This window comes from Gouania willdenowi, chromosome 22 (assembly GCF_900634775.1).
Source record: "Gouania willdenowi chromosome 22, fGouWil2.1, whole genome shotgun sequence".
Taxonomy (NCBI): domain Eukaryota; kingdom Metazoa; phylum Chordata; class Actinopteri; order Blenniiformes; family Gobiesocidae; genus Gouania; species Gouania willdenowi.
This window is the reverse complement of record NC_041065.1, coordinates 18,292,695-18,315,718: the sequence shown is the minus strand read 5'-3', so window position 1 is coordinate 18,315,718 and position 23,024 is coordinate 18,292,695. Positions and strand designations below refer to the sequence as shown.

Below are 23,024 nucleotides of genomic sequence, written 5' to 3'. Positions count from 1 at the left end.
CATCAAAGCATTAGATTGAAAAGTCAACGCAAGCCACAATAAGGTTTGAGAAGAGCCAGGCTGGTTCAGATATAGCATTCACTCTTTAATATGTGTATTTCTAAGGTTCCTTGGAGAAATCTTTGTCTAACGTCAAAATACATCTGATGATAGGAAAACGTTTCAGTGTGAAAAATATGGCAATAAGAAATCAGAAAAGAGGCAAAAATAACTGAGATGACTGAAACAAACACATTGTAGAGCTCAAAAGCTTTTCATCTCCTTCCACCAGTTCACCACGTGTGTAGGACTTGATGGCGGAGAAGCATTGCACGCTCTACTTTCTTGCATACATATTTGAGTAAGACTTTGCTGTTTACAGTACTGTGTGTGCTTTTCTTCTTTTGCACGTTTCAAGACTGAGATTTTTTTAGCACCACAAACATCTACTTTTAAGTCGCATCTCAGCTGTGAGGCCCTGCCAAGTGTCATCTGTCCACTTGGCAGACATGTTACGCTGCAGAGAAAAACCTGCTGCAGTGATGAGGCTAAACCGAGCTGCGTCTCTTAAACACCCTGAAAGGTGAGAAGAACTGTAGGCCTGTTGTTATGGAGCTTATGCTGGTGCACTGACGTGGACTGCAAACGCAGCCTGTGGACCCAGGCTCCACGTAGTGAGGACAGTCACTGTTCTGAGGCAAGTATGCGTCAGAGATCCTCAGCTCTTGGGGGATCATGGAGGAATCCTGCAGCTTCTCTTTGCTCCTGTACCACAAGCAGGAGCAGATAGTCTGGAAATGCAGCACCTCGGTGTAAACACCTTTTAAATCTTTAGCTTTGGCAGCGTTATCTGCTACTGCTGGTATGGAGGAAGACGAAGTTTGGATGGGAAGCAGGCGTGCCACCTCACCTCTAGGTTTACTGATAGAAAGCAAGGCCTTCTGCTTGGCGTCCCTCCGCTCGTCCTCAGTGTTCATGGTCAGGAAACGCAGCACCACCAGGTTCAGGAACGCTCCAATCACCGTCAAGCCCATGAGGATGTAAACAAAGCAAAACGCCACATATCGAGGTTCGTTCATCAAGGCATTGTCCTTCTGCAGCGCCACGTAGTCCCCGAAGCCGATGGTAGTGAGCGTGATGAAGCAGTAGTAGAAAGCGTGCAGGAAGCTCCATCCCTCACTGTGGGAGAAGGCCACAGCGCCCACGCACAGTGTGCTCACGCAGAAGAAGAAGCCCACCGTCACCATGTTTGCCATGGAGACCTCGGTGTGATGCATACCCAGGCACTTCTTGGCTTGGTGCAGCAGGTATCTGACGAAGGTATTGATGCGCTCGCCCAGACTCTGGAACATGACCAGGGTGAGCGGGATCCCCAGGAGGGCGTAGAACATGCAGAACACTTTCCCTGAGTCAGTGCTGGGCGCTGCATGGCCATAACCTGAGAGAGGAGACGATTACACAGACAGTTTTTACTCAGACATAGTAAATGACCCTGAATTTTCCACCTCATGTAAACATTTATAGAAAAGAAAAATACTACATCTAATAGTGAGAGGATGGGTTCACACTCCCACACAAACACAGGACAATATTTATATTTAATAGTGGACTAAAAACGCCAAGTAAATTCGAAGGAAATCCCTGGCTTATCCAAAAGTGTGTGTTTTGACAAGAAAGTGTGTTTATATATATATATATATATATATATATATATATATATATACTGTATATAACTATAATGCAAGGAATCTCTGTCTGTCTGTCTGTCTGAGTGTTCTTCAAATATCTCTGTGAATCAGGCTCAGATTGACCTGAGACTTTCAACATGGCTGCTGCTTGTTCAAAGGTGTGCAACGTCGGATTTGTTTGGACTGCAATGATACCATTCATAAATGATTTGATCAAATTGTCCACCTTCGCAAAACAGCTCAATGTTGACAGGTAGTCATTGTAACTCAGGATAAGTTGAAAGCTGCATAGAATCTACAGGAGAGACTGCACAAAGAGCTTTTAAAAACAACTAAGGTGGGTCTAATATCCTAAAAAAAACACCCTGTAAATAATGACCAGCAGGTGTCCTCATTGAGAAACGTTTGTAACTAAGGTGAGAAATAATAATAATAATAATAAATATTATTTTATAATTATTTTTATTATAATAAAATAATAATAAATATTATTTTATAATTATTTTATTATAATAAAATAATAATACAAATAAAAATAGTTTTTCACTATTGCAGCTGTTCCGGTCTGAGGAGATCCGGATCCGCGAGGACAACAAACTAGAATCGGAATAGATGGGGTTCAACTCCCTACAGCAGGGGTGCCCAACCCTGGTCCTCAAGGGCCCCTATCCAGCATGTTTTAGATGTTTCCCTCTTCCAACACACCTGATTGAAATGACCAGTATTGTTATCAGGCCTATGGGCACTGCACTAGTATGTACATTCTATGTATGTATCATTTCTTTGTTAACTATCTTGAGTTGTTGTGACACCCACATTTTAGCTTTGGCAATCAATGAAGTACATTCATCCATCACAACATCAATTATTTTTTCAACATTGTATACAATGGCCGACCGTGGCTCAGTGGTAGAGTGGGTCGTCCATTAACCAAAGGGTTGGGGGGTTGAATCCCACTCTATCCAAGTCCTTGTTGTTGTGTCCTTGGGCAAGGCACATTACCCTCATTGCCTCGTATGAATGGGTATGAATTGCGCATGAATGTTGGTGGTGGTCAAAGGGGCTGTAGACACAAATTGACAGAAACGCTTCTGTCAGTATGCCCCAGTATGCCCCCACCGGTATGACTGGTGTGAATGAATGATAGTTTCTATACATGCTTTGAGTCTCCTCGAAAAAAGCGCTATATAAATCCAAGCCATCGCTATTGTTATTATTACAAAATGTCATATATATTTTATTTATTTATTTCCCCCCTCATGTTTGTGGGTATAGAAGTAGACTGTATTTTAATCTCAGTGTGGTTAGACTGCAAAAGCATGACGGGGGACCTGCTTGACCTACAGGATGCCTCTGTACGTATATGCATTGTGTATTTTTTGCTTTGTATATTTTGTATCATTTGTGCAAAAGTCTCCATTGAAACTGAGTTAATCCACTTTAAGGTGGACCCATAAATAATGTAGAGATCAGAAGGAAAAAAGTGCTTCTTTTTTAAAATTAATGAATAAATAAAATTTCAATTACTTGGACTACGCTGAGGTGTAAAGCAGTGAGTCTCAACTGGTGGGTCGGGACCCAAAAGTGGGTCGCGGACCTGTACTGGGTGGGTCGCAGAGAGCTGGTGAAAAATAAATATTTAATGTCTTTCATGTTGGACTTATCTTTTATTTTGAAGGAATATTTTCTTTTGTTAGGCATGCTGTGAAATACATGTTGCACAGGAAAATATGTAGATTTATGTTTAAAAAAAAAGATTACTGTATATATGTGTGTTTTCAACAGCTATTTTTTGAAAAAAATACATTTGGTTGGTTGTATTCTTAAAAACAAAAAAAAAAGTGGGTCACAGTTTAATGACCGCGGCAAAATGTGGGTCCCAGGGTGAAACCAGTTGAGAACCCATGGTGTAAAGCATTCACTTTTAGATATATGGAACTGCACTAAGGGATTCTTTTCTCTGACTTTCATCAAAAATTGTTCTGCAGACTTTGAGTTTAACAAGCCTACTGTAGAGGATTTAGTCTAAAAAAAATACCATCAACTTGTATTTTTTACCTGGTGTTAATATGTCTTCACATCCCATTCTCATTAGCTTTCATACATTTTGGTCATAATTCTAGTCAGGTGAAGAATTATAAAGCTATAACAAAAATCCTTACTTATTTGCTGGTGGAAATTAGCTACAGTATTTACATTGGTAGGATTTTGTGCAGATTTATTTATGCATCTGAGGTGCTCATTGCTGGTGCAGTGACTGCATTGCCTTAGATTAGAAAATTGCAGGTTTTAGTCCCTGTATTATAGGTTCTTCTGTGAAGAACCTATAAACTCAGTAAAACTCAGTAAAATTTTGTAGGTTTCCAACAATTAGGTTCAGTACAGCAGGGAATAATGCGTATTCTGTTTACATCATTCATTTAAAAATCTCAATGGTTACGTGGAGAAAAAACATCCTGACTCTCTGCTAATCATTCTCTGGGATTTTAACAGAGCAAAACTAACCCACAAACTCCCTAAATACAGACCGCATATAAAGTGCCCCACCAGGGGTGCTAACACACTGGACCACTGCTACACTGTAACAAAGGATTCATATCACTCTGTTCCCCATGCAGCTTTGGGGCTCTCTGATCACCCAGCTCACAGTGCCGACTTCCACGTGTCAGTGGATCACCAACTTCCTGACTGACAGGAAGCAGCAAGTAAGGCTGGGAAGCATCACATCCACCACCCGGTCACTCAGCACTGGCGCCCCCCAGGGGTGTGTTCTCTCCTCACTTCTATTCTCCCTCTACACCAATGACTGCACCTCAGGGGACCCCTCTGTGAAAGTCCTGAAGTTTGCAGACGACACCACCATCATCGGTCTCATCCAGGATGGGGACAAGTCTGCCTTTAGACGGGAGGTGGAACAGCTGGCTCTCTGGTGCAGTCAGAACCATCTGGAACTGAACCCGCTCAAGACTGTGGAGATGACAGTGGACTTCAGGAGAAATCCCCCCCCTACTCCCTCCCTTACCATTCTGAATAGCAAAGTGGCTACCGTGGACTCTTTCAGGTTCCTGGGATCCACAATCTCACAGGACCTGAAGTGGACCTCCCACATATACACAACCAGAGAATGTAGTTCCTGCGTCAGCTGAGGAAGTTCAACCTGCCCCAGGAGTTGCTGATCATGTTCTACACCTCCATCATTCAGTCTGTTCTGTGCACCTCCATCACTGTCTGGTTTGGATCTGCAACCAAACTAGACAGACACAGACTACAAAGGATAGTCAGGACTGCAGAAAAGATCATTGGTGTCAATCTGCCCTCCATCCAAGACTTATACCTGTCCAGGGTCAGGAAACGGGCAGGTAGCATCACTGCAGACCCCTCACACCCTGCATACAATCTGTTTAAACTCCTCCCCTCCGGCAGATGCTACAGATCACTGTACGCCAAAACTACCCGCCACAGTTCACCAAGTCAAATTCCTCGTGTGTATAACATACATTACTTGGTCAATAAAGTTGATTGTGATTCTAATTCTGATTGCTGTGAGAGGGTGTATTTGCACATATAATTGTGGTAGGTGTGTACAATCCACTTTCACTTTACAAGTTATCACATGCTTCAGAGTGAGAATGGGTCACACTGCAATTCTACTGAGTTTGTCTTACACAATATCAATAAACTTTCTATAAGGATTAGGGATGTCCCGATACAACTTCTTCATTTTCGATGACACTAATATTGCAGCCTTGCGTATCGGCCAATACCGATATTGATCTGATACGATATCAGCATGAATCATACATACTTTTATTATGTTTTTTATAAATAAAAAAATAATACTTATTTTGTAGAGTGGAACATTAGAAAAGACTTGATCAAGTGATGTTACTCAAACAGAGAACAATAGTCAGCAACAGTAGGTATGATGGGAAAGCAGTTAAAATATTGAATCTCAATTTTTTAAATCCAAAAACCTAAAATGATTGATTAGATTGAGTCTGATTTATGAGGATGCTAAATGATTTGAAAGGATGAATTAAATTCTCGCAATGAATTAAACAAACATTTTGCCATCTATAAAGTCAATATATACACAGTGACAATATAACTAATGGTATTGGTGGCAATTAATAAACCACTCCCTATCTGTAAACTAGATTGTGCAACTTTCTTTTTATTCCCTTTGTAATTATTTTAAATTTTAAAATAAATCATGTAAAACAAATGAATAATTACGTGGACTTGTACAACCAATCATCAGTAGATCACAGTCCACACATCACAACTTCAATAAAGGTCACAGTGATTATCATTCTACCTACGGGAGACAGTTAACTACTGTATTTAATCTGTTGTCCTCGAAGGCCGTTTTCACCAGGGTTAATCCTGGTGAAAACTAATAGTGTGAACACTTTAATTTGGCGTGGTTTACTTTCACAATGAGCAATCCATACAATTTACTGCATGGTGTGAAGTCAGAGGTTCTTAACTCGTGGATCGTGGCCTTCAAATGCGTCACGTACCAGGTTTTAGTGATTGACAAGAATTTGCCTGTGTATAAAAAGCAAGGTCTTGTTTTATTTATAGGTAAATGTTCCAAGTTTAGCAACTGCACATTACACTGATAGTGTAAAATATTCAATCCAACAATTTAAAAATGTAAAACTGCTGTAACTTAATGTTTTTATGAGTTTTTAACTTTTTAATCCAAAGGTAAAATTAAACCTTTATATCTCAGGTTCAAATCTTGGACAAGGTTTGGTTGACTGGTTCAGAGTATTCTCAAAATTGCAACTTGTATGAAATGTCCCTGCTCTGCATTAGTCCATCTAGGATCAAGGTGTAAAGAGGCCATAGACAAAGACATGTGATCATCATCTTATGGCTGCACAGTGTTAAATATGAATTAATTACTCTCATAAGAAAATATTGCCATCCTTTGGGATGTCTGATGGGTCCAATAACATATCAGCAGATAATAGAATATGTCTGTTTTGTCTTTTGCATGATGAGACAGTTTAGGTTTTATAGCTTTTGACCTGCTCAGCATGTGCTACTAAATAGTAATGCATTGGATTTTATAAAGTACTTTTCATAGACACTCAAAGCTCTTTACATTGATGTGCGTTATTCTTTCACTCCACACACGGTGTAAAGCAACAAAAAGCTGAGCCAAAATGTTACAAGTTGTTATTTAAAAACTGTAAAATAGATCAAGTTGTGACATTATGGGGTGTGTGTGTGTGTACACACATTTTTGGAAACTTTTTTTGTTACCTTATATATAAAATGTAAAACAATGCTGAGCCCAGCATTGTGTTACATTATTAACCAGTTGTAACATTTCAGGTTTTATTACATTTCTGGCTCAGCACTTTTGTTACATTGACCAATTAATAAATTTTGGGTTTCATTACTTAAAAAATAAATAAATAAATAAAACTTGGGTCTTGTTACATTTCGAGTGGTTACATATTGGGCTCCAAATAACACGAGCTACGCTTTACAAGTAGTTGTGGTGGACCAGAGGAGCATCTAAAACATGCAGGACAGGGACTCTCTAGGACTGGACTATAGGGCATCCTGTGTCCCTGTGTCAGCATTATGTGGCAGCTATAAAAGTCTGTTAAGGACGTTTGGTCTTATTTTTCCCAACTATGTTTTAACAATAATTTGAATTATTTATTTTTCAAATGAAGCTAAATTATTATTATTATGAATAAGTATGACATTATAAAGAAAAGTCCGCTGTAGGTTGGAGTCCTCCTTGCACAGGTAAAGTGTTGCTCACCTATGGTCGTGATCACAGTGATGGCGAAGTAGAAAGAGCCCGCGAACCTCCACTGCACGCCCGCTTTGTGAGGTTTGAGGTGCAGGACCACGAGCTCCAGCTCCTCGAAGCCCTCTTTGGTCAGGTTGAACTTGCTCATTAACTCGTACTTCCTCGCTTCCAGCTTCCTCTTGTGGGTTTTCTCCTGCTTGGACTCCAGAGACTCGAACACGGCCGCTCCGACCACCAGGTAGGTGAGGATGCTGACGATGAGGGCGAGCGTCCGCGCGTTTTGTCTCTTCATGTTAGTGAAGCAGGAGCAGGACGAGGAGGTTGGATCAGTTATTCGATCTCCGACCTTCTCCTGACAGACTCCGGATCCAACAGAGGGACTTCGGAGACAGCGCTGCTTTCTCCGCACCGCCTCCACATCACAGTTGGGTAGCTACTGTATTTCTGTCCCGGTTTGTCACCGACTTATATTTAGACAGTCAAAGACACACGGGGCGATCCTTCGCTCCCCTTTGGAGAGCTTTTACGCACCTCCCGCGCTTTTGCGCACACCGCGGAGATGCTGCAGCTGAGAGCTGACCTCCTGGGCAGGGGGACACTTCGTGTTTACCCTGCAGCTCTTTAAACAGACAGGCTCTACCGGCTTCACAGGTTGTCTAGCAACCCAGTGATCACCTGCCTGTCAGAGTGTCAATATTTAAAGGGGTGCTTCACTCACCGAGGGACAAACTACAAAAGGTTCCGTTGATGTTTACAAACCTTTTAATCTCTCAGAGGGTAAATATAATAAATATTGGACTAACGTTTTACTAACACAACACACTTTATACACTTAAAGATGGATTTCTTGTTGTTTTAAATGTGCTATCACGAAGCGTCGACTCGTCAACCCATCATCAACCCGGAAGTCGTCATATTGGCGATATGAACCTTTTGGCGTGACGTCAGAACTTAGCAACGCGCGCCGCCATTTTAAGAGGGGTAATCATTTGCCTGACAACCGCTATTTACCACTGAACTTTCAGTCTGGCTGATTTTTATCGTATAATGTCCAAATCCTGCGTAGTATTTGGCTGTCATAACCACGGCTGGCTGAAGGAAAAGATGACCTTTTACAGAATACGTCAGAAAAAGGAAACGGAAATTAGGGATCCAAGCACTGAGGCGAACAAACGTAGAATCAAAGTGTTCGTATGTTTGCAGTAGATATTTCGTTAATGGTAGGTTGTGTATTTTGGGGATCTAATTTCTTCCTGACTGAATTTATGATATTAATTATGAATTATCCTACATTTAAATTGTAATTTATTCAGTAATGACTGAAATGTTTATGGCTAGTTTGTCTAACTTGAAGACAAGCAACGTGAAATTAATTGTAAATATGCAATGCGTTGACTTGTATATGAACTGTAAGTATATTAATTAAACGAATGTGCTTCATATACCCATTTATGTTTCAATTTAAGCTGTATTATTATTATTATTATTTTTTTAGCGGCGCTAGCCTAGCATAGCCACATCGCATAACGAGCCAATTATCATGATGACACAGGCCTATATAAACACAAAAAACACATACATAAGCCTACCTTAAAGAAAATATATGCATCCCAGCTTTTGTAACTCCTCATCTTCTGTTAATATTTTTATGTATTTTTAACCTTAACCGTAACCCTAACCCAGGAATTACCCTAAAATGTTATTTTTTTTCCAGTCTATGTATTTGTAAAGGTAGAATTTACCATGATAAATATGTTAAAATGAAAAAAAGCAGCATTCAAACCCACAGCAGCGGATTTTTGAGTCCGGCGCTTAGTTCTCTCAGCCATCCTGACACGGTGTAAACACAGGCACATTACGCTTATGTAGAAAAGATCCAGAAAACGTGCATTTCCGTATCAATGGTCCCGGGGTCTATTGATACGTTTCTGTATCAATAGACACTTTGTAATATAATTAATATCAAGCCACTGCATGTGGCATTATTGACTTAAATATAATCACATTTACTAGCCTGCTACAGTAGCAACACGGTTCTTAAAATGTAGAGCTAAAATACAATGGAATACTCATTGTATTCCAGGTAAAAGGTCTGACTTTTTACCGTTATTGCATTGCTTGATTTGGCCTTCACAACACATCTGTCTTTGATGACTTGATACTGCATCTCCCTCACCCATCCACACAATATCTGGCTATAAGCCTCCAAACTTTTATAAGATTTAAGGTCGTCCGCTGTGTATGGGCTTGGCGAGAAAACCAGGTAGTTGACGATATCAGGATACGCAATAGAAGGAAGAATCTCCAGGTCGTCATTGATCCAAGGTATGGATCTGCACCACCAATAAAGTGTAACTTTTTCCAAATATTGTGCCCTTACCTGCGGACCAAGTCCTTCCCTGTATGCCTTTGCATTTATAATGCATTTTAAGGTGATTTTCTGTGGTTTATCCATCGCAGTGTTAATCTCAGAGTGTCGCCAAACATGGCGGGTTACTGCCCAGAAGCTACGTCAGTGAAAATCCTCTATATTTAAGAGGGGTGCTTCCTGCAGGGCACTCACTCACAGAGGGACAAAAAAAAACTACAAAAGGTTCTGTTGAATGTTCACAAACCTTTTAAACTCTCAGAAGATAAATATAATAAATATTGGAATAACGTTTAACTAACATAACACACTTCATATGCACTTTCCCATTACCAGGCTCTCCATCACGTAACTTGTGCACTTTGAAGTTGTGCTTTGATGTCTGGTACTGCCTGGCAACAGATAGTCTTTTGCCAGGCAAGTTTCATCCTTTTGTTTATCTCCAAGGGGAAAAACACACAAAACGATTGCAACAATTTGTTTAATTATTTTGGTTTTATTTTAATACGAATTGAAATTCAGCACGTGAAGATGCAACCCTGTGTTCAGAGGAACACATGCCGGCCCTTTTTTTTTTTTTGACTTGTTGCCAATGTATACACCAATTATTTTAATGGATGTTGCAGCATAATATAATTATTATAGAAATGTAAGAAAAGCCACTTCAGTTTGGAGTGCAAATATTTGTTCAGTCTTATTATATTTCATCATGATGTACATTTCTACAGCAGACATGACCAATCTGACCTGCAGGGGAAGCTATTACAGGTAGCACTGACCAGCATGTATGACACCTCAGAGTTTGTCAAACTGTGATCAATGCTTTACAATTTTTAGCTCTACAGAACATCAAATTCCAGGGTCTGATTTATAATTACTGCGTGGGTTTTTTTTGGGGAGATCGTTGAGCATATACATGGTTTCCTACAAGCACTCAAACTCATCAATCCTCTGCTTGGTGTTGCCCTGTCGGATCTGGCGAAGGGTCTTGTACTTGTCTCGGCCGGCTCGGACGTTATCGGCGTGCAACAGATCGATCTGGGTCTTCTTGGTGTCATCTCTGGCTTTCTCCAGGTCTGAGCTCAGGGCCTGAGGAGAACGTCCACTTTTTAAAGCAACAGGTTGATATTTACACAAAATACTTGAGGCCAATATTGTCAATCTCAAAGCCCGGGGGCCAAATCCGGATCTCCCATAGGAGAAAGTTAAAAATGACAGCAAAAACATGACTCATTGTGTGAATTCGCCAACTTATTCAGTTGTAGATATCTCAATGCATCAAATTGTTGTAAATACTCAACATTTTTTCAAAATCCTACAATTTTTCTCAAAATTATTCTAAAAAAATGGTCACAAAATCAAGGAAGTTTGATACGGCAATATATATCGCAATATTTTTTCGCATGATCGATTATTGATATGCTTGTGCTAAGTATCGATTTTTAATTTTTTTTCAAAACCTTTTCTGCTTTTTCACTAAAATTTGCAGGTAGGTCTTCACAGAAATTTTGTCACTGTTTGTTGAAGGACCAATATATTGTTTACTGGAATATTGCACTATAATGGTGTCACTGGTTAAAAAGACCCTATTTTTTGTTTACAGAAAGCACTATTGGAGATACTTATTCGTTTACATTGGTATGTTGACACTTATTTACAGAAATGTTGCACTAAAATAGTGTCACTGTTCATAGGACACTTTTTAAATGTATTGTCTTTCAGAGATATAAAATAAAAATTGTATTTTTTCACTTAATATTTTTTTCTTTTCTTGTTATGTCGTAGATTATCATGGATTGATTTCTGACCAATATATCGATAATCGCAGTATCGCCATATCGTGAGATAATTGTTATCGTGAGCTTTGTATCGCGTATCGTATTGTGAGGTACCCAGAGGTTCCCACCCCTATTGAACTCTGTCACTTATTCCTCGGATATTGTCTGTGCCTTACATACTTTAAATACTATTATACGTGAAAGTGCAAACTAGCGCAGAAGAATGATAAAGTTACCCGTTTTCCCCATATAATCTGAGGCCCACATGTGATTAAACTGGTCCATATTTGGCCCCTGAACTAAAATGAGTTTGACACCCCTGCTTTAGGCTATAGCTTGACATAAACATGTGCCGCATCCAGCAGTTTGTATTAAGAGTTATATGCTTCAAGTTTTGCTCCACATGTGTTGTTGTGCACTTTCCAACTGACCTTGAGCTGCCTCAGCAGACGTTCGTTCTTCTCGGCCTCAGTGAGGCGGTCCTCCTCGCTGCGATGGTTGTTGATGCCCTGTGACTGCAGCTCGGCGCTGTAGGTGCTGTTTTCCTCGCTGTGCTCGTGATCGCTCTCACTGTCTGAGGAGGAGGAGGAGGAGGAGGAGCCGCCGGGTGCGGCTGCAGGAGTGGAGTTAGAGCTGGTCACGGTGTGTAGCTCCTCCCTAGTCTTGATCAGACTCTCCTGCACTTCAGCAGCCTGTAATAATAGATGAATGAGCATGAGTTGAAAACAAAGGTTATTGTTCCTTCTTTAATACACATAAATATATTTAAATATATTTATATTTAAAATCTGGTTTAAAGAAAAAAGGTAAAAGGAGAGCATAATAAAATGTGCTTATTCAAATTTGTCAATCAATATTGGCTTATTTATCTACCAAACTGGGAACTGTTGGTCTCTAAAAATGACTGTTAGTTTTTTTTTTTTTTTTTTTTAAAAACTTTTTACTAAATTAAAGTTAAGAAAAAAAGATCAAATCTTAATTGAAAAGCATGTGACTACACTGTGATTTAAACAGATAAAATGTATAAATCTTTAAATAATCACGCTGCTGGTGCTCAATAGAAGGAGAAAATGTGCATAGTTAACGCTGAAATAGATTAATGCTGCAGTTTGACAACTTGTGACCTCTGCCTCTATAGTGTGACGAGTCGCTGTGTTAAAAGCTCACTTTGTTGTGCCATATCTCGGCCTCCTCCTCCTTTTCTCTCCTGGCATCCTCCAGCAGTGAGATCTTAATGCTGTACTCAGCCAGCTCTGCAGCCTGGAAGAGAGTGAGGAGAAGAAAAAAAACATCCACTTCAATGTAGTAAATAATGTAAACTTCTTGTTCCCAAACAGCCAAAAATGTGACTTTAAATGTTGGATACGTAGTTAAAAAACATAAGAATCATAAACCATCCATTCCCATTTATGAATCGTTCAGTATTCAGTACATGTAACGACATTCTGGGGATTTTCTGCATCGACTTTAGTGATGTTTTATGCTGTGTTCTTACCAGCTGCTCCTGGCTCTTCATCTGCTCCTCCGCCTGCCTGGCCAGCTCCTCCTTAGCCATGATAGCCTCCATCCTCTCCGCCTCCAGCCGGGCCGCCTCCTCCTGCACCCTTTTCCTCTCCTCCTCCAGCCTAATGGCCCGGTCCAGCTGCTCCTGGAGCTCTGCAGGACACAGTTAGCACACAGGAGCAACAATGAGTGCTTCACGGTGACAAACACACACAAACCACGGTTTGACTTTGGGAGTTTTGCCAATTCTGGAGTCTGAAATCAACAGTTTCTACAGTTGTTAGTTCAAAGTCACGGCAACTCAATTCATACCGAAAGGAGGGATTTAGTTTAGTTAGCACACGTTCACATACTGTGAAGTACACAAAATATAAATGATAAAAAGTGGTGACCGTGCACCAAACTTATTTAGAAAACAAAGAAAAATGACTAAAAAAATAAATAAAAATCAAACTTTCAGGAAACAGTTGTTGGACAAAACATTAATTAAAAACGATGTGTATATTTCGTATCCAATATGTCTCAGACTAGAGATGCACAGAAATAATTTGTCAGCTCAGCAAATGCCAACATAGCTTTTCACAACTGTAATAAATAAAACATTTTTGTAAATAATTTTATAGGACAATAACTTTTTTGTCATCGATTGTCTATGATTTGCATTTAGGCAGAAGTTTCAATACTTTTTAAACAATTAAGATTTATTAAAGTATTAAGGTTTTTTTTTTTTTTTACATCAATAAACACATTTATTCGCTCTTTTTTTAAAAAATCCAGTTTTAGCGCACACGTTTTAGCAATGATGGTTTAGCCTCGTATAAGTAGTTCTTTTTACCCCTTTTGTCGCTTATTTTACGATTGATTTTTTAGTAAAATTGAGAAACATGAGTTAAAGGGGAATTATTGAACTATCTGACAAACTGAGGTGCAGGAATGTTCAATAAAAAGACAAATAGAAGAAACTAAAACCTATTGGATTGGTTAAAAATCCTATGCGTTAGTCACAAGCAATGGAAATTGTGTGCTTTTGCTGCTGTGAACTATTATACATGTATATTCTGATAGAATTTTAGATTTATTAAACTAGCTGTACAGTTTAATGGTTTGAAAAGGTTAAAACATCCACAGAGCTATGCATTGTCAGGTCTAAGAAGTCTGTATTAAATAGAAGTGTTTTCTTTGGGTATATTTAGTAATAAACTGAAACTAGTTGTAATTCACAGATGAACAACAGGGGGAAGTAAAGCTCTTCTACACAGGAGATTTGACATCTTCTGCAACACTTGATTTTAGATCCAGGTGAATATAGAAATAATATAAATAATAGAACAGATATGATGATTTGATAAGCTGAAGTTATGGTTGTGATTCATAATATTCAAACCTCTTTCTGCTTTCTTGGTCGTCTCTTCAAACTGGTAGAGCTTCATCATCAGCTCCTGCTTCTCTCTCTCCATCGCCTCTTTCTCCTGCTCAATGGCTTCCCTCCTCTTCTTCTCAGTCTCCAGCTGATCCCTGCACACAGGAGACAATATTTCAACACTTTTTCTACAAGGAAATATTTCATATTTTAGACTAAGTCTGAGCAAATACTTTATCGCCACACCATCAGTCCATTTTAATTCATTGTAGCCTGTACACAAGTGAGCTATATCATTTGTCATTTTTACTTACAGTTGATTTGAATATTTTCAACTCAACTTCAGTCAATTCAACTTTATTTATATAGCGCAAATTACAACAAAGTCATCTCAGTGCGTTTTAACAAAATATAAAGTCCATAGTAAGAAAAAGAACCCAACAAGATTGTCCTCGATTGTTTTATCACAAAATATATTATGTAAAAATATTTTTTTTAAACAATAAAACCTAATTGTATTAGTTGTTACATTTGTACATCTATTCTAATCATTCTGTTAAAATTAATTATTAAGAAAATCTAATTAAAAAATTCAATATATATATTTCCCTTCATTTTTATTTATTTATTTATTTATTTTCACTGATGATATAGTTTAGGGTTTGGTCCCTGTGTGTCTGAAGGCAACCACTGACAAAGTTGAAACAATAAAATAAGCAAAACATACAATAAAAATGAACACTAAGTTTTATGCATGACATCTGTCATTAGCACTAATAAGGTGTCATGAAGGCTGTCATTGAGTGTTGTTTGTCACCCTAACCCTTCTTTACCCTTACACTAACGCCACTAGATCCCTCCACCTAACCCTAAAAATGCCAACATAGCTTCAAAGGTGTCATAATTTAGCGAACGACACTTAACGACAGCCTTCATGACACCTTTGTCATGCTAATGACAGATAGTGACAGCAGAATGTCAGCCTTATGCATAAAACTTCAAGTAAAGTGTTACCAACAAAGAAAACTCAAACAATCTGTTGCAAAATGAAACTAATGGAATCAACCTGACAAACATGTTTAATGTAAATGAGTGAAAGTAAAGAAGACTTGGCCCACCTGTCCATCTTCTTCTGCAGCCTCTCTTCTCTGGCCTGGGCCTTCATCTGCTGCACCTCGATGCTGTCGGGTTTGCGGCGGCGCATGTACAGCTCGTGGTTCCCCGTACACAGCTGCATGATGCGCTTGTTGATGCCCAGCCGTGGAACGTAGAATATAAACTCCTGAGTGAAGTAAACATGTTGAATTTAATGTTCTAATAATAATAATAACAATAAAAACATTCACAGCTTTCCAAGTGTTTGCATCACTGTTAACAGGAAATGATTAAAAACAAGACTTCTCTTCAAACTGTTGATAGATAATCTCCAATTATTTGGCTATTTTCATGACTTCTTTGAGGTATCATAAATACTAGGAATATTTTTATACAATATTACAATATTGATGTATTATCAAATGTGTAATTATTATTTATTTTTAAATAATAGGTCTTTTTTTTTTTATCTAAAGCTATTCGACAATTACAAATACGTAAATGTTGTATGTATGAGGGAGGTCTGACCGCAGTGAGGTGTGCTGTCGGTGTGACAGAGGCTTTTAAAGTGGAGGTGTGTCCTTTTTCTGTGTGCTCGCCTGCTTGCAAGTATCTCTAGCTTGGTAGTTGCGGTTTCTGTCTCATTCTGTCCGTAAAGGAATAATGCTGATTCTTTTTCTCTCCTGATCATCTGTTGGTTTTGCCCAAGTCACCTTTGTACATCTGCATTCTAGAAAAGGATTTTGTCGCTTTCATTGTCTTGTTGAATGACCACGGAACACTTACAGGTGCTTTCTTGTCGAGAGACTTGATGACGAACTTCTTTTCGTTGAATGATATGTTTCTAATTTCACTCCAGGGGAAGCCAATCTTTGGAGACAGCCTGAGGAGAGATAGCAGTGAGGAAAATTAATTTTAAATGTATATGATTGTGATAGAATTAACACCAAAAACCAACCTAATTGGTCCATGCCAATGGTTTATGTTTAAAGACGCTTAACAAAGACCAAACGCCTTGGAAATACTCTCAAAAAGCTGAATCTTTACATATCACAGACTTACTTGTCTTCTTTCACGTAGATGTTGAGCCCCAGAGCGTCGACTCCCAGCAGTAGGTCGGATCCCTTCTTATTCTTGATCTCAAAGTAGTTAACGCCGTACATCTCCAGGTCCTGAGCGATCTTGAGGTACTCAATCATGGCCTCCTCCCTGATTGGATTACACGTACATTTTGGTATGTAGGACAGTTCATTACCATTACCAAGTTCATTTTTATGTGTTACTGGTAAAATGAAAGCAATAATGCAGAATTAGGAACCTTAGGTTTTGTCTAAATGGGTCATAATGAGCTTAACAACCTAAAATCTAAACAGGTAGGACACAAGTTTGTTTCACAGTTTTTGGCTAAATCATCTCCTCGAAGCGAGTGAGGTAACTCACTTCAGCATGGATCCATGCTCGCCGTGCCACACCTGGATCCTCTCCTCCCACTCCTCCTTGGACAGATTGTGTTGATCCAGCACTCTGAGGGGAAAGCCCAGCAATCAGCTGCCATCGCCAGAATAAAATGTAAACTGTGCACACACGCAGAGCTAAAGCAAACACACTGATATGTCTTAAGCATAAATGTTTGCAAAATTTTAGTGAGCGTACTTTTGGTTATTTTTAGATTAGTACTCACGTTACTGTAATTGAGTTGCTTTTATGGGTACTCGTACTTTTTTTGAGTATATTTCTAAATCAGTAATTTTACTTGTACTTAAGTACATTTTAAAAGAAGTAAAGTAATTTGTTACATTCCCAAACCCAACCGTTACTGAGTAAATTATTATTATTTTTGTTTTAAAGTGATCAACAAACATGGTGAAACTACAAAAAAATGAAATGACCAGACAATAATCAAATGCATCACATCGTAGCCGACCAACACAAACAGCATTGAATGCCAGTTATTTTCTCAGTTAATACATTTTGTTTTATATGCCTTTGTTGAAAATAAATTAGGTTTTTACGTGAGGTAAAAAATAAAAGTGAAAGTAACTAGTAACTTTTATTTTGAGTACCATTAAGCTTCTTTTTACTTGTACTTGAGTATTTTATGTATAACTTACGTGTACTTGAGTACAATTTCAATCAAGTAACATCGCTTCTACTTGAGCAGGATATATCAGTACTCTTTACACCTCTGGTGATCGCTCATTTCCACTCACAGTCCAACGCAGTTACATAAAACGCACACTATATTAAAACAGAACAGCAAATACACAACATTTAACAACAAGGGTGCTTAAATCTGGTCCCACAGAGCTTTTATTCAGCTGAATTGATGTCATCCATGCTCCAACACACCTGAATCTAATGATATTGTCATCATGCAGCTCTACAAAAAGCCTGATGAGAAACTGCCCTTTAAAAACAGGCGCGGTGGACCAGGGGAGCATCTAAAAGATGCAGGACAGGGGCTCTCCAGGAACAGAGTTGGGCACCCCTGTTTTACGGAATTAAATATGACAAAAACCTGTGATGCCCAGATGACATTTTCAAACTTTGAAAACAACTAAGGATGGGAATGTTAGCAATGAGCAGTGATTCAGGTCAGAAAATGAAGGGTAATGTTGAGTTTTTAGTTCTATTTATTCAGTATTCAGTGTCTTAGTAGTCTTCTTCTTATCCAGCTTTAATAAACTCTTCAGTATTGGCTGGAGTTTCTTTGTTATTTGACTCACTTCTTGGGCAGCAGGCGTTCGTTGGACAGGTTGCCCTGCTGGTGTACAAACTTGCTGTACTCTCCATACTTGGCCTGGATGGCGTAGGAGGCCATAAGCACGGCGGTCTCTGGGGGACAGTAGATCTCCTCTGTTAGGATGTCCTCCTTTACTTGCAGGAATATAAGCCTCCTTGTGACGTCCTGGATCAGCTCTTCCACCACGTCCTCGGGGTAAAACTTAGCCCTGAGTTTGAACTGCAAAGGCGTCTCTCTCCTCACGCCTTGAGCCATCACCTGAACAAGATAAATGCTCGAGATTAGGGGATGACAGAAAAAGGGAAGGTTCAGAAATTTGTGACAGTGGAGGATAATGCAGTGAAAGTAGTTATCACCGATCAGCCAGCTAATCAGTTTCGCAACAGCAAGTTGCATCGTTTTGCAACAAAACACTGCAAAGCATGCAGGAAAAGCTGCAAAATACTGCTCATTTCAAAACTTCAGGGTTTACTTAAAGGAATTGAGTAGAAACGCTATCATTTACCGAAAGTTACTCATTTCACTTGATAACTAAGATAGTCTAAGGTCTAAAGAGAAAACACCAGGCATAACCAGGAGTGTGAAACACAAAGGAGGTACTTTTTTATTTTATTTTTTTAGAATGCAACGCAAACCTAAATCAACATCAAAGAGGATCGGAATTTTTAACACAAGAGCCATTCTTAAAGACTGGGTGCAAAAAGTAAATTGCGTAACATTTACTTTGCACATCTAACAATCACCTTCTTGTCATAGGTCAGCCACGTGAGGAATCCCTTGCTATCAACGAAAAGCAGCCCGAAAAACCAAGTCTCACGAAGGCCAATGGTCCGAGCCACCTGCAGGGAGACAAGAGAAGACTGAAATCATCAAAAGGTTGTCAACAAAACTTCACTCAATCATTACATTCCTAATTAATCAAACCTTTAGCAATTGAACAAGATGATACTGACGCAAACACGAGAAACTCGTTGCAAAGGCTTTAATATCAATCAATATATTTTCTCTGTAATGTAACCTATTTTCAACTACTCGGTAAAGAAGGCTGATTGTTACTACAAAATTGTACCTGTCTTGTACCTGTCCAGCACTGACTGATTTGTTGATTCTCATTTCCAAAAATTTAAGAAAACATGTTAATTATTTCTGCTCGAATGAATAGTTGTGAGTTTAAGTCACGGTAGGAATAGGGATTTTTCAGTTGAGGTTTTGTTTTTGATCACAAATTATTTTACTTTCTAATTTTTGTTGTTACTTTTGTTTTTCTGGGTTTCAGTCTATTCTTCGGGAGTCCTCTCTTGTGTATGGCGCCCCCTGTTCTGTCTGTGTGTAAGTGCAGAGAGCATGAATAGACCCCCCTCTCTTTCCCTCTGTTGTCTCACATGTTGCCCATCTCCCTGATTACCCTCACTACTTAAAGTGATCAGCAACCAATCACATAAATGCACCTCAGTTGATTGGTCTAAAGCTAAAAAATGAAACTTTATAACTAATTTGTGTCCGAAAAAAATCTTGGGAGTCTTGGGGAACTTTTAAAATCATATATTTGTAATATACTTTTATATGCGAGTATCGCTATCTAAGATTTCAGTCAATTTGTTTTCATATCAGGTTGATATCACATCACACTCCACCCGTCTCCTTTCCAATACAAAGTTTATTAAGGAATAGCATTCAGTTCATATCATTCAGTTTCCCGGACATTATGATGTTATTCCTGAGAAGACCACAAACACTACAGTGGTCAGATTTGGATGGTGCACATACCAGAAGATGAGAAATTGCGTTTATGTCTCAGTTTGCTTGTTACTCGAGTTTTTATCATTGTGATTACATTTATGTTACGAATTTTGGTTGTTAGCACTTTCGTTGGTCTTTTTTGAGATTGCACTATTTTGGGTTTGTGTTGTACGTCGTAATAGTAGTAGGATTTTGCGCTATTCCTGCCTTCTCTACACCAACACATACACACCCTAACACAACAAATGAACCAGTGAATAAACAACATTGGATTGCAGCAACATTATCAGATTAGATTATTCTTTTATTCAGTTATTTTTTAATTTTAATAGTGCAACACTTTGAAGGTAATATAATCTGTAGTAATTTACCAGTGTGCCTGCCTGGATTCATTAGAAATGGCAAAAATGTGCAAATAAATAGTGGTAAACTGTATAAATTGGCATGTCAGTGTCTTGAATGATTTTCCATCTGTTTTGGTGAACCGTGGGTCAGACCTGCTCAAAGAGCTGCTTTCCTGTTGTGTTGGGGTGGAAGGAGAACTCCAGCTCTGCGTCCATGGTGGTGACGCGAACGTTGACCTGCAGGGAAAGGGTTGCACAGTCACAAGAGGTCAGATCATTCTTTATTCTCACACTGTAACCAGGCCAACGTTTGGCACTATGGTTCTGATTTCTACATGTGAGGGAAACCTTTCAAGCAGAGCTGCAGGGTGGATTATTCATAAACCATAATTGCTCACTATCTCATCGGCCTTTGGACTATCCTTGCGAGGTGCCACAAGGTTACGCTGATTAAAATAGCAACAATACTCCTCGAGTGCCAAGCTGCCTTCCCAGCTCGCTTTTCTCACTTAACATCCATTTGCTTCGATGGCAGAACAAATATGAACCGAATCAGACCAAGACTAAGAATTGTTACTTTGATGAGCTTCAGGCAGCGTGACAAACATGAGGCCCGACTTCTGCCGCGGTTACACAATTGTTTTATGAAGTTATAATGGAGCACGCCCCGGGTGTCATAAAGATAAACCCAGTGAAACTTGGGAAGGAGAAACCCTGTTCCCATGTTTCTCAACAGAGGCGGAGATTTATTCTCAGCTCACTGACGCTGATGTATTCTCAGGTCTCTGATCACACCCTAACAGTGACTAAAAACAAACAGTGGGTCCTTTGCTCTGAAGTGTCTGTTTTATATCTTACCAACAGCCACATTTATATTGTTCTGAGAGAAATCTGGTTTCGCTGAGCATCGTGATCGCACACAGAGCCTTCAGACACACACAATGCTGATTAAAAAACGAGACAAAAACAGCGAAAAGCACTCGAAGATGGTCACTTAGACATGAGACTTCTATAATCCTTCAACAAAGCATAACCCGTTGACACAAGTTCTTGTTCATTAATGATCTTTTATCCAACTTATTAATGTGGTCGTTATTGTACATATGATTATAGGCAGAAAGAAATTTTCTATGACAACAGAAATTAAAATATATTCAATATATTTTAATTACGCTATGTTTGCTATTCCTACAATTTAAACAGGAGTTTCTGTATCTGTTGAATTGCTTTTTTTAATTAAACCTTTACATAACCAGAAAAATCCCTTTGAGATTAAGAATCTTTTTTTCACAAGCCTTTATCTTTAGATCTTGTTTTGAAAGGCCAAAAGAGGAAGTTGGTGTTAAGTATGTACGGTAATAAAGACATGAGCAGTATTTATATTATATATCTAACTTTTCTCACATACAGAATGTTGCATCTTTAATGTAATTCAGTATCAGTCCTGGGAATAAGTTTCAGAGCTGTGACGACCTGAATTTAAATAATATTTTGTGTTAAAGTATTTCTTATCATCCTAATACACTCTTTGGAGCAATATGTTATTATATTTTCTGCATTTCCTATTAAAATTGCAGCTTTTTTCACATTAAGTAGAATCATCTCCTCCACACATGTAACAGCCACACTTTCGGTTCTGTTCTGATTGTCCTTTATTCTCCAAAGTGAAAATGTCATCTTGGAGCAGCAATAAAATAAAGCACAGAGCAGCTGTTGTAATCCGCTGACCTGCTTTCCATATCAGTTTTCCTCCTGACTGATGCTGAATATCTAAGTCACTTTTCCAACAATCAAGAATCAATGTCCGCACACAAGAGTTTCCATTGTTTTGGACGTGTGAATGAATACTAGCTTAGTGTTGGAAACCTCACGGCAAGAAAAGGAGCAGATCAACCGGAAAATCACGAGTGAAGCTGATTTTTACTCCCAATATTTGGGAATCACTGATTATGACTTTTTCACTTAAAAAAGTCAGCACAATTCAGCACCTAATACACGTTTTCCTTCAGGAATGTGAGCAACAAAGGTCAAACTCGAGGTTTGGTTAATGAGTAAATGCAAAGAAGGCTCTTTACGAAGTAGAAAACACTTGAAGGCGGTTTTTCAGAAAAAGTGATTAAAAAACATTTAAAGGTGATGTTTTTTCAACAAAACTCAAGATTCTCTTTCAAACCCACCACAATCGTTTTTAATCCAAATGAAGAATTCACTTCAAATCTGACATAAACCATGTAAATCTTACCGTTTTAGGCATCTTGGCAGTGGTTGTTGGACGAGCTCCAGCAGCAGAAGATGTTTCCAAAGCTGTCCGAGGCTGCAGTGGCCGAGTTTCGACAGAATCTCCACCTGATAAAGAGAACGTCTCAGCTCCAGCTGAAAGACTCAAGGGCAGGGCTGTTGTCCTTTGAACTCAGCAGCAGAGCACTCAGTGACGTGGGAGGTTATGGCAGCAAGCGGACTGATTTTTACCTGCACAGCGTCATGATGCACAGCTCCACCCAATGACAATCGCCTGCTTCAGCACCTTAACTGCAGCGACCTTTGATCACATCACACACAGCTATATAGGCCGGATATACTATTTATGTTGCCAGTTTGGTGAGGACGTCAATGAGTCACGCACTGTCATTAAAAGGTTGTTTTT

At 39.0% G+C, this 23,024-nt stretch overlaps 2 protein-coding genes across 2 annotated transcripts; both read right to left on the bottom strand.

The window, feature by feature from the left end:
- Positions 1–70: 70 nt before the first annotated feature.
- On the bottom strand, positions 71–7,868 carry kcnk3b (potassium channel, subfamily K, member 3b). Its single transcript, XM_028437844.1, has 2 exons — positions 7,459–7,868; positions 71–1,417 (listed from the first exon to the last, which is right to left on the bottom strand). Exons 1-2 carry the CDS (start codon positions 7,739–7,741, stop codon positions 528–530), a joined length of 1,173 nt encoding a protein of 390 aa, XP_028293645.1. The 5' UTR covers positions 7,742–7,868; the 3' UTR covers positions 71–527.
- Positions 7,869–10,328: 2,460 nt separating this feature from the next.
- On the bottom strand, positions 10,329–22,823 carry ezra (ezrin a). Its single transcript, XM_028437637.1, has 13 exons — positions 22,623–22,823; positions 20,534–20,617; positions 19,040–19,135; positions 18,280–18,554; positions 16,994–17,077; positions 16,616–16,762; positions 16,340–16,436; positions 15,577–15,740; positions 14,483–14,613; positions 13,091–13,251; positions 12,763–12,855; positions 12,027–12,287; positions 10,329–10,906 (listed from the first exon to the last, which is right to left on the bottom strand). The coding sequence occupies exons 1-13, from the start codon at positions 22,632–22,634 to the stop codon at positions 10,742–10,744; spliced, it is 1,770 nt and encodes a 589-aa protein (XP_028293438.1). The 5' UTR covers positions 22,635–22,823; the 3' UTR covers positions 10,329–10,741.
- Between the last annotated feature and the right edge of the window lie 201 nt (positions 22,824–23,024).

What these genes read in the sequence shown, in the direction of transcription:
- ezra (XM_028437637.1), bottom strand. An exon ending in GGCTGACCTATGACAAGAAG is followed by an intron (nt 18,555 to 19,039) that starts GTGATTGTTAGA and finishes TATCTTGTTCAG; the next exon opens with GTGATGGCTCAAGGCGTGAG. An exon ending in CCGAGATATGGCACAACAAA is followed by an intron (nt 12,288 to 12,762) that starts GTGAGCTTTTAA and finishes CTATTATTACAG; the next exon opens with GCTGCTGAAGTGCAGGAGAG.
- kcnk3b (XM_028437844.1), bottom strand. Translation starts at nt 7,741, where the DNA reads ATGAAGAGACAAAACGCGCGGACGCTCGCCCTCATCGTCAGCATCCTC. An exon ending in CACTGTGATCACGACCATAG is followed by an intron (nt 1,418 to 7,458) that starts GTGAGCAACACT and finishes CTCCTCTCTCAG; the next exon opens with GTTATGGCCATGCAGCGCCC.